Raw genomic sequence first — 12500 nt, 5'->3', positions numbered from 1 at the left:
CCCAGTAAACCAGAAAGTTTGGTAAATTTTTAACGTTGAGGTGGAGTATGAGCTGTCGTTGCTTGGGAAGGATGTTACAGGGCTGGGGAGGCTCTGGAACACGACTAATCTTTCCCTGGACGTTGGTCAACACTCCGCCCCATTTTATTAACTTTACTTGGCATAAATTGTGAGGACGTTTTTTCCTGAAAATGTTTTGGTTAATTAGAAAAAGGATCTGTTGTCCAGACTGGCTGTTGTCCCAAGTCATTAATTTCAGTGCCACTGCGGGGAGGGAAATGTGAAACTAGGAATGTGCCATGGTTAGGAGTGAGGAGTATGGGCGTGTGGAGGTAGAGGTTAGTGCAAGACTATACTTTAAATCAGAGTTGGTGCACGGAGTTAGTTTCCATTAAAAAGTCGAATAGAGTTTGCATTTAAGGTGAAACCTTCAGTGAGGAGGTCACTGTTGGGATGGTGTAGACGTCGCAAGTGAATCCTGCGTGTCTGCTGGTAAACAAGGCAATATATAAAGATATATTGAACTGACAGTGCGACCTGACAGTCCTTTCAGAGCAGTGCTGGACGTTTCTCCATCTGGTATCGTGAACGAGTCACGTGTGTTCCATACATAAGCATGAGAGTGCAGTCTCTTAAACCCAACAGCAGTGAAAAGATGGCCAGAATCCCACAAGTGGTTTAAGAGAATACAATTTGTTGTGGTTCATTGTTGCCAAAGGGTGCAGAGTTACTGAAATAGCACTGAAAAATAGTCAGAGAAAGGAATGCCCCTTCAGGAAATCGGGAGTTCATGAATAGCAGAGCGACCAACTGAGTTAGCTTGTTCATTATCCTGAACAATTTTTGTAGGAAAATGATTATCAGTACAACTTCAGCAGTTACTTTCATCTCCCTATTTGCCTGCCCACCATCGAACCCAAAAAGGGAAGCCTTAACCGTTGACGTAAACGACCGTAGACCTAACAGAAAGAAATAAGGGAGTACTATCACCGATATAAACGACAGCGACAGGACCAAAGTGGTGGTTACTCGCTGATGCTCGCTTGGCCCTAGCAAAATACACCGCCCTACCAGACAGGGAAGAGTGATGCTAGACCAGCCGATTGATTCAGTTGGGCCTGCGCTGAACTTCCCGTCTGACATCTGTTCTTATACCAAAAAAGCATGTTGGCACCTGCAGATCGCAGTCTACCGCTCCACTCACCTTCCAGGCATGAGAAACACGGGCTTTTATGGGTCGCTGCCCACAGCAGTGTTCAGTTAGTTCACTAAGGGTCATGGATATCCCGACGGAGCCGTAGCCCACCCAATAAAGCCATGACGGCGAAGATGGTAATCCATCCACTAAACGTAAAGAATCTGCCATGGTGTAGGGTAAAGCTGTAGATTCTGGGGGCCAAGAGATATTCTATAAAAGCTTACGACTGAGTCGCAGTTTGTGGCCTCCGCTAGTCTTGCCAGTGTACATTGGGTAGACGGTTTGAGAATTAATTAATTGCATCTTTATGGACACAATATAGCTAACAGTTAAAAACACATAAGGAAAGGCTGAAAACATGTAAGATACCAAAGCTGGATCTTTGGAGGAACAGAGGAAACGAGATAACCATATACAAGGTAATAAAAGAATGTGAAAGAAGATAAAGAAGGTTTCTAGTACCTGCGAGAAACATTACTAGAGACACGCTTTTACAACCAGGAAAAAGTAAACAGAGTGGTTGAAAATGAAATCATATAAGATGTGAAATAGTAATTGATACAAATATTGAAAATATATTATAATTTGGGAAGAGTGACACCATAAACAGGTAGGCACAAATAAGCAATTACATATACAAGTATTTACCTAATTCTTCTTTGAAAATGCTTGTAAATAATTACTGTACATAAATTAATAAGCATTTTTTTAAATTTAATATTTATGTAGATAAAAAGCAGTACGTGAACTATTGTCTATTAACTCTGCTCAACGTTTTGCAGACATCGGCGAGACGACTCTGAACGACACATTCTTCAGGGAGGTGCTGTCGTCGTTCCTCTTCTCCCCCATGGGCTCCCGCTTCCAGACCTATTTCCATTTTGACGGGAACCTGACTGTCTCCCAGCCTACTCCTCCAGTCACAGTCAGTAGCTCGCACTCCCAGCCAATCAGTATCCCACATCAACCCACAGTTCACAATCAGTACCCCCACATCAGCTGCCAACTGTCTCGCATACTCTTGTCACTAGTCGTTCTAATCCTACAGCGTCATCCTCCAATATTCCTGCATCTGTACAAAACCGTTATCAGGTATTTACATCATACACAACTACCAATTACACCTCTGCTCCCATTTGTGATGTTTCACCTCAGACTCCGACCCCTTTCCCCTTTCCTCTCGCTCATCAGCTTGTGTCCAACCAACATCCCAGAATCTCTTCGCTTCAAATTTTCGAGTGTCGGCAGAGGCTCATGCATTTCCACCGTCTACCCTATACCTTCCTAAGCATGAAATTTTCCTTTGCATAATTGAGACTGACATCAGTCCTGAGTCAACTAACTTTCCATTGAATTAACTAAATTTCCACTGAGGCAACTAACTTTCTTGTAGCTTCAACATCTACCTAGTCATCTGCTCATTCTCACCGTTTCCTTTGTCATATCTTCTTCAGCAACCTCCTCCTCTGTATCCGTAGTTAGCAGCGCTTTACCTTTTCCCACCCACCGTATTGTAAAGAAATAAGGTGAGAGGTGAGGCAAAGTTGTTGGTCACTCAGATGTCATACGCGTTGGTAATATTGGTGGGTATCGGCGTCACCCCGACTTGTTGCGTTTTCCATTTAAAGATGAGTGGACTTCCAATACTAAATGTCTCTTTATGAATGCTGAGCATGGTAAATCAGTGAGGTTTGTGTGTCGTGTCAGGGGATCTTGTACACTCACTTACGTGTTGTGGTGATGGTTAGTTTTTGGCCTGGTCATTTCGTGAATGCTATAAATGTTATTACTGGGTTAGGCTGTCGACTAGGCTACCAATTGGTAAAATCCTACACTTGTTGTCTCTGTTCTCACTAGTTAAGTATCAGCTGTCATTTGTCCGTAATCTAAGATGAAGCAAGAAGGGAAACTTAAGTTTAATAAATACATTGGAAATAGTTAAACGTTTTTCTTCAAGAAATTCCAAGCTACATATTTTCTAGGCCCTGAGGAAGAAACCAATGAGAACCACACGTTTTGTATACTTTTCGTGATAGAAAAACAAGCGGATGAGACGGTATTTATTAGTGATATTTGTGTAGACCTAAATTTGAATGTTTTGGACTCTGAGAACTTGACATCAAGAAAGAGTGAATGGGACGGAAGGTTCTACTGAGTCGAAGTCACTTAAGTGAAGAGCTCTTTATCAAAGAAATACAAGGTGTCCTCTTCATTGATTTACTATTATAATCTTGGCTGCAGGTGGTAGTGTGTCATTATAAGAAATGCAAATTAAAGCTTGCCGAACTTTGGTATTTCAAGACAGCATCTCCATTTACCAAGGACCTGCACAACAATTGCTTTAGTGCATACCCAGTCTTTTCGCCAAATTTTCTACCTGGCATTAAAAAGTTAGGATAATCAACATTCTGAGAAGTGATGTCGAAATAACATCATATATCTTCAGTGACGTCTCTTGCAGGCACTTCATATGAAAATATAATTTTCGCCTCAAGATCAGCATTTTCACAAGGTTCATTATTATTCTGATCCAATTGTGTCATTGACAGTTAACAGCCCATTTGACTCCTCACCATCGTTAGTTGTGTTCCACTGTTGTTTATGAACTTTAGAATAGATCCCTTGATCTAAATGTATCGTTTCCCATTTCTTCCTCTTCTGTCCTGACTAATGGGTTCTTTTATATCCATCCGACATATTAAAAGACAGTTGAAGGTTGGATCATATTCACTAAAGAAAAGAAAAAATATTAAAAAAAATATTCACGAAAATTTTGATCACCCATCTACCAAACAGAAATCAACACACCCCATAACAATGCATTCATCAAAGGGCCTACGAAGCAGAGTGCCTAGCTAGATCTGCAGGGATCTTATTCTCGCCGTGGAAGAGACAAGTGGATTTTGAGATTTATCTTATTGTTTGAGTGTGAACAAGGTAACATTTATGAAGGGATTCAGAAAAAATGGTTCGCTGTACTTGAACCTCAACCCTGGAGGTGGGTACACTGCTTGTACTTTATAGTACTGGTAAAGGATTCTGAGGTTCGTAGGGTCAATATATTGTGATGTTTTCGCACTTCTGGCAAGACAGCCATCGAGTGAATAATTATAAACGTGCTTCCTTCCATGGGTCTCTTTACCTTGTGAAACAGCCGATGTGGTCAACAAAATTAAAGTATTCAAGGGAAGGGCTCTTGATCCAGTGAATTAACGACACTCTCCCCTTCCACAGATCAAACCTGATAACCCCCTCATCCCTCCCAATCCCCAGGTGCTGTATAACCATTTCCCTTGAATATAATGAGTTTCAGCAGTATATACCAGCACTGGGTTTCCTGTGCCCACACTTCATCGTCTCTCTCCTGCAGGCGAGCAAGTTCGACTACAGCCATAAGGTGCTGGAAGGCCGTGACGAGCAGATCACCGCTATGGATCAGGTTAAGCAACTGGTGACTGACGCTGGGTTTTCAGGTGAGTCATGGTGGCAACTGACCTCCACACACACTGATGAAAACTCACACTCACAGCTTAATATTGTTCCAGGATAGACTGAAATGTCACCCAGTGAATAATTTGTGAATTCCAGACGTTTGTTCACGTAAGATTAATATCTGCTGTATCTCTCTTTAGTTGGCTATTTTCTACTACCCGGCAAGATGGCAACTGAAGAGTCCATTACAGACACTTAATATTATCTGTAAACATTTATACCACAGTTCCTCACAATTTTTAACTTTTGGTTTCTTCTTGGTATTCCTCTTCCATTACCTTCTCTTTATAAAGTTAGGAGGTACTACCTCACTAAATTTGAGGACCACCACCTCCAAAAATTGCGGACACCGTCCCCTTAAGCTGGGGGCTGCCCCTTAAGGATCTGTGGCAGAATTACCCTTAACACTATAATAATATCTTTATTTACTACAAGTACATGTACAAGGTATACAGGCCCAGCTGACATCAATAACATACTACTATAGAGAAAGCCGCTTGTTATGCAGAGCATTTCGGGCAAATTAAGTCAGTTTTGTCTCAGGATGCGACCCACACCAGTCGACTAACTCCCAGGTTCCCACTGTAATGATGGGTGAACATAGACAACCAATGTTTCTACCCTCGCTGGGAAGCGAGAGCCTTAGCCACCAGGCCACAGGGCACCGTAAATTGAAAGAAAGATAGAGAGAGAGAAATAGAGAGTGAGAGTGAGAGTCTCTAATAAGAGGTATCTTGGCCCTAAGCACTGGGCTTACGTTAGTTATCCACGAAATAAGGAAAAAAAAACACCCACTTGGGACCAGATATGACTGAAAAGCTTGAAGAGGACGAATTTCGTTGCACGTAAGTGTTAAAGCATATGGACTTGGATGTGTCAGGCCCAGCTTCTGTCGGCTGGCATGCAGACAGTGTTGATGTGAGTTTGATGAGTATGGAGTGCATGTTATAATGAGCTTTAGTGTAAGAGGTAAAATCCAGAGGTGCCGACTTCCTCTCGGGTTTGTAGGAAAGGAATAAGGATATGCGTACAAGGTGATGCCCAGTCGCTCTGGCAACTTCAACAGGTCTGCAGCTACGTATCTATAGCTCATTGTTAATGCAAAGTGCAAACGTCTTATGAAGAATGAAGTGATTGAGAAAAAATTATTAAAGTTATTGGTGAAACTATAATCTCCCGTGGTTGGGGGTGATGCACACATTCCTACATACCTGACTGTACTCTCACACATAGTTGTGCCACTTACACATGGCTAATCCACCCAAACACTTACCTCATAACCGAATACCTAGCTATCACCCATCTTCACTTCCCTGCCACACAGATTTTGCTGCTCCCCTGGCTATGATGTACAGCAGCTGGGAGACTAACAAGGTGATCATGGTGGAGCTAGTGAGGAACCTGTGCCTGGCTATGGTTGCCGTCTTCGTCATGACCTTGGTGCTCATCGCTAACCTCGTCACTTCCTGCTACGTTCTTCTCTCCGTCACCATCACTCTGGTGAGACACTCTAACACTGACTCACTGCCTGGGTGTATAAGTTGAAGGTATTCCCCACCTGGTCTTATCGTGACCGTGCCTGTGGTAACTGTCCCAGCAAGTGTGATTTTCATGATTCATTATAAATATAACTCTCAGTAGTTTTTGTACCTCTTGAGAGTCTCTACAGCTCGTGGGCCTTCTGAGGATTTTAAGCAACAGATGATAGGCTTTATGAATGTGTTAACAGGCAGAGGAGAATTCTGATCAACTTCTTACCTGGAGGGTGTTCCGAGGAGTCAACGCCCCCGCGGCCCGGTCCCAGACCAGGCCTCTCGGTGGATCAACCAGGCTGTTACTGCTGGCTGCACACAGTCTAACGTACGAACCTAGTCCGACTGATCAAGAACTCAGAACTCGTCTAGCTACGTCTTGAAGACAGCAATGGGTTTATTGGTAATCCCCCTTATGTATGGTGGGGTGGCTGTTGAATAATCTTGGGCCCCCTAACACTTAATGTGTTGTCAGTGTGCTCATGGTGTCTGCTTTGCATAGACACCATGAGTACACTTATTTTTTTTTTTTAGATTTTGCTGCCGAAACGCCTAGTTTATTGTACACCCCATATCCATCCTGTGGACGGTAGCGCAAGAACATATGGGTACACAAAGGCCTAGGAACTAGGCCCCAGAAGGGTTCACAGAAGTACATCTGGATTTATATCTACAGTACATTTATCTGTTACAAGCAAATTTAGGAAATTTGGGAAATTTCCTTCGAGAGTTATATGGGAGATACCGCTCTCAGAGCCACCAACATATGTCTGATACCGCTCTCAGAGCCACCAACACACGTCTGATACCGCTCTCAGAGCCACCAACACGTCTGATACCACTCTCAGAGCCACCAACACATGTCTGATACCGCTCTCAGAGCCACCAACACATTTCTCATACCGCTCTCAGAGCCACCAACACAAGTCTGATACCGCTCTCAGAGCCACCAACACATGTCTCATACCGCTCTCAGAGCCACCAACACATGTCTGATACCGCTCTCAGAGCCACCAACACACGTCTGATACCGCTCTCAGAGCCACCAACACACGTCTGATACCGCTCTCAGAGCCACCAACACATGTCTGATACCGCTCTCAGAGCCACCAACACATGTCTGATACCGCTCTCAGAGCCACCAACACGTCTGATACCGCTCTCAGAGCCACCAACACATGTCTGATACCGCTCTCAGAGCCACCAACACATGTCTGATACCGCTCTGAGAGCCACCAACACACGTCTGATACCGCTCTCAGAGCCACCAACACATGTCTGATACCGCTCTCAGAGCCACCAACACATGTCTGATACCGCTCTCAGAGCCACCAACACATGTCTGATACCGCTCTCAGAGCCACCAACACATGTCTGATACCGCTCTCAGAGCCACCAACACACGTCTGATACCGCTCTCAGAGCCACCAACACACGTCTGATACCTTAAGACTCAGAATCCTGACTGACTTTGCCAACCTCAAGAAATGACAAGCAACGCACTTTTTTTTTTTTCCACAAACATGACTTAGTCACTCTGTCTTGCCTCTCACTTGCAGGCCTACTCAAGCCTCTGCCTACACTGGCAAACCTAAATGATTTAATTAAAATAATTAAGTCGCCTAGTCGCTAAATCCTTGTGGGCCACAGAGCGCCGTAGGTAGTGATGTGCGAAGGCAGAAGTGTGCAAAGGTTAAAGGTGTGGGAGGGGTAGACGTAGGGCGATGGGTAGGGTAGTGGAGGTGGGGGGGTAAAAGGTTAGAGTGTAAAATTTTAAATATATCTGGCTCAGTAGTTTAGTGAGATCTTGTATGACAACATTCAGTAGGACTTTGAATGACAATGTACAGTAGGACTTTGAATGACTTAACGTACAGTAGGATCTTGAATGACCTAACATACAGTAGGACCTACATTAAGGGGTCATGTGATCCGTGACACTTAGTACGATCCACTGTACATAATGCAAATTAGGGACTTTGGTGTATATACAGTTTCCTACAGTGTATAACTGATGTTCCAGGTGGTCTATAATTTGTGATTTTATCATTTGAGAAAGGTATTTCCCCATATCACACAACTCCAGCTCCCTTGTATCTCGTTGCACACAAAGCTTACTAACTCTACCTCAAGACTCATGAGGCAGGAAAGCTGCAGCTCAGCTCTCCCAACAGACCTAGGAGGTACAACTGAACTTTCCCTAGAGGCCCAGGAGGTTTAGCTTACAACACTGATGAAGGCTAGCAACTTGAGCTGCTGACCAACACCCTCAAGAGACCCAAGAACTGTAGATCGACAGCTCAAAAGACCCAGCAGCTAAAACTCAACTATAAAAATACGAGATCAAAGGAAACTGTATTGATGATGTCCGTAGACATCACTAACCATTGGCCTTGACAGCTCCCTGCCACCTAGGAGGCTGTCAAGACATTACTTGCTTCTCAGAAGCGTCAGTCTCGCTATATTACGAAAACCAACTGATTGATCTTAACGAAACTCTCTACCCCTACTGTGCCGGGGGATATTGTAGACTCTACACTATAGTTATATCGAAACATTTAAATTAAACCTTGTTTTCTGAACTTCTTGTAGTATGGTAAACAATACTGGATCTCTTAAATAGTTGGAAGGGATTACATGTAAGATGTAGTGTAGACTAAACAGTATGATTCTTAAGTTATAGCTGATACCCCATTTACTTAGTATATTCCAGTTCTGAGAGACTCAGCAGTGCTGAGACCTGAAAGTTGTTAAAAAAAAAAAAGCATTTCGAAGTTATCATGTGGAAGCCAATCTCTCAGTTTAATAAAACTGCCAAATTGGCACTTGTACAGTCCAACAACAATGCAAACCATATTTTTTTTTTTTTAGCAAAATGCAACAACTTTAAAAGTTTAAAGCCAATCAAGAGAGACATTCTCTAGATGTTAGGTAAAAGGACAAGTGCATCTTGTGTGACATTTTATTGTGGCAACGTTTCGCTCTCCAGGGGCTTTGTCAAGCCGTTACAAACAATACGTATGTATGTATAATGTTCGCCAAGACCGTTATATATACATACGTAATACGTTATACATACAATACGGAAACACAGAGGGTATATATAGGTACGGAGTGAGGTGCAAAGCATAATATAATCGTTGTAGGTAGTAGTAGTACTTGTGGTGGTGGTAGTAGTGTTGGCAACTGTGTGATAGCGGGATTTATTGCTTGTGAAGAATTCTTGCTAATACTTCAGAGATAACGAGGCTGCCTTATTCTACTTAGCGATTAATGATGATTCAGGGCATTTACGTCTACGGAAACTGGGTTCTTGAATCACTGGGCGGGCGTCATTGAATTTCATCAGGTGGTTGGTGGAATTCCAGTGTTGTACCCAGGCGTTGTTCAAGTTATCGTTCCTACATGTATTATTAATATCTTTATTTCTACAAGTACATGTACAAGTTATACAGGACTAACTGACATCAACATGCTTCTATATAGAAAGCCGCGTGTTATGAAGAACATTTCGGGCAAATTATGTCAGTTTTGTCCCAGGATGCGACCCACACCAGTCGACTAACTCCCAGGTTCCCATTTTACTGATGAGGAACATAGACAACCGGTGTAAAGAAACACGCCCAATGTTTCTACCCTCGCTGGGAATCGAACCCAGACCCACACCGTGTGAAGTGAGAGCTTTAGCCACCAGGCCACGGGGCACCGTGTTCATTGAGACGTGTTTCGAGGTTTCTTGCTGTTTCACCTACGTAAATTCTGTCACAACCTCCACAGGGGATAGTATAACCCCCTGCGTTGATTGGTTCAATGTTCTTCAATTTCGTCCTAGTCAAATCTTGTATGGAAGTACTGGTTGCGATGGGGACTCTAGTGTTAGTTTGTGTGAGTACTTTAGAGACGTTCAGTGCAACCTGGCTGTAGGGAAGGATTATAACTGTTAGGAGTGGTGTTGGTGTGTGGGGAATTTATATGAAGGGCTGTTTTCTTGCAGTCTTTGATGGAAAAGCAAGGAAAATGTAGATCAGTGAAGGTTTGGTGTATGTATATACATTCCTCGTCAAGAAATTCTGGTCTGCAAATTCGGTATGCTATTAGGAAAAATCCACTGATGATACCCGTTTTGGTTTTAGTATCTTGACTGAAATAGAAGTATGCGAGATCGTTTTTGTTTGTAGGCTTCATGTAAACTTGAAACCTGAGACCTTCACTGATCTGCATTTCCTTTCCTTTTTCATCAAAAACTACAAGAAAAGAGCCCTTCAGATCATTAATTCTCCACGCACCAACACCTCTCCTAACAAAGTTATACTCCTTCCCTACAGCTAGGACGAAAATTGAAGAACATTGAACCAATCAACGCAGGGGTTTATATTATACCCTGTGGTGGCTGTCACAGAATATCCGTAAGTGAAACAGCAAGAAACCTCGAAACACGTCTCGGTGAACACATTAATGAATGTAGGAACAATAACTTGAACAACGCCTGCGTACAACACCAGAATTCTGCCAACCACTTAATGAAATTCAACAATACCCACCTAGTGATAAAAGAGCCCAATTTCCGTAGACGTAAGTGTCTTGAATCATTAATCGCCATTTCTAATACAATTAAACAGAATAAAGGAAGCTATATCTTCTATGAAGTATTAGCAAGAATTCTCCTCAAAGCAATAAACCCCGTCATCACATAGCTGCTACCACTACTACCACAAGTATTACGACTACGACTACAGCTACTACCACAGGTATTACAAGTACTACTACTACTACTACTACCACAGGTATTACAAGTACTACTACTACCACAGGTATTACAAGTACTACTACTACTACTACCACAGGTATTACAAGTACGACGGACCGAAACGTCGTCGTAAGACGACATGATATTTATGATTCACAATTTGGTCTATATTTTTATGGGGGAGCGGTAAGCCCATAGAGATTATACAGCTCCTGTGGGAGACGGGGGATACAAGGCATTCAGGCTTAATTCAGGAAGGAAATATAAACACATAAGCCGTATAGTGTGTTCCTTTATTGGCAACGTTTCGCTCACACACTGGGCTTTATCAAGTCACAAACAGATCGATATTTTACACCATTTATTTCCACCTTAATTCAGGAATTTGGAACAGTTCCAATTCCCTAGATCAAGAGCCAGCATTAAGGAACCTCGCTTGAGGGGAATTTGGTCTTTAAAATTAGCAAACTGGTACCTACACTCAGTACTTATCAGTGTCTTGAAGTGAGATACACTAAAGTTGAAAGTTTGAAGACGATCAAAATAGCCGTTCTTTAGTTATCGCATGGAAAATTTCAAAGAAAAAATCTAAAAGTGCTGTAGTTATTATTAAAATCAAAACTAAATGTAAATCCTCAAAGGTTATTACAGCGGTGCAGGGCAGTTGGTGTGATAAAGTAATCACTGACACAAATGTTGTAGTTACATATATGAATAGTGAGCCACTTTGTATGAATCGTGTGACCCACTGTGTATAAGTAGTGTGACCCACTGTGTATAAGTAATGTTATCCACTGTGTATAGTTATAACAATTCCACTTTAATTATTGTCCCAACAACGCAGATTAACGTTATGGCGTTGATGACCTGGTGGGACCTGACGATCGACATCATTACCTGCATCAACCTAGTGCTCTGTATCGGTCTCTGTGTTGATTACTCTGCCCACGTCGCTCTACACTTCATGCAGGTGAAATTTTCTTTTATTGCTTCTTATAAGTGACTTCCTATTTGTAACCACAAGGGGCAGAGCTGAGCTCTTGATGTCCTGTTTTTTAGTAATTTATATAGTTGTATAAACCTTCTATTAGTTATAGCACTTACTGTCTGTTCTTATTTCACAAAGTTCAGTACTTTTGTCGCAGTTCTGAAGTATTAGGTTATTAGCCGCTGTCAGTAACAGTTACTCAAAGAAACAATTTGACTATATTGTGTGATTAAATATATTCCTTCACCAATCACTGTGTATATTATATACAAGGTGTGCAAGGATTGTCAGCAAACTAATTTTATACTCGATAACAAACAGGGAATACTACTAAAATAATAAAAAAGCTTACACTATGATGTGCACCAGCTAGTGTTTTGAGAGTCTGGGTAGAACCATTACTCAAAGTAATCAAACCATCCTATCAACCCCTCCCCTCAACTGCCAGAATACTACAGCACATCTAATAGTCACAAGACACCATGCTGACAGCTGGCAAAAATAACCACAGGATTGTACTCCCCTAATTGTACTCCCCTAATT

The 12500-nt window shown here is 42.3% G+C and overlaps 1 protein-coding gene across 1 annotated transcript in view; it reads left to right on the top strand.

Annotated features, from left to right (window-relative positions):
* Positions 1 to 12055, top strand: part of LOC128705840 (patched domain-containing protein 3-like) — a 79111-nt gene extending 67056 nt beyond the window's left edge. Inside the window, exons 8-11 of the mRNA XM_070085705.1 lie at positions 1981 to 2123; positions 4569 to 4671; positions 6015 to 6190; positions 11814 to 12055. Of these exons, the coding sequence (XP_069941806.1) occupies positions 1981 to 2123; positions 4569 to 4671; positions 6015 to 6190; positions 11814 to 11972 (581 nt within the window). The 3' untranslated portion in view covers positions 11973 to 12055. The remainder of the gene's footprint in view (positions 1 to 1980; positions 2124 to 4568; positions 4672 to 6014; positions 6191 to 11813) is intronic.
* Positions 12056 to 12500: the final 445 nt, after the last annotated feature.

The sequence above is a fragment of the Cherax quadricarinatus genome, chromosome 1 (assembly GCF_038502225.1).
Source record: "Cherax quadricarinatus isolate ZL_2023a chromosome 1, ASM3850222v1, whole genome shotgun sequence".
Classification (NCBI taxonomy): domain Eukaryota; kingdom Metazoa; phylum Arthropoda; class Malacostraca; order Decapoda; family Parastacidae; genus Cherax; species Cherax quadricarinatus.
Note: the sequence above shows the minus strand (reverse complement) of the source record. Positions and strands in the feature narration are given on the sequence as shown.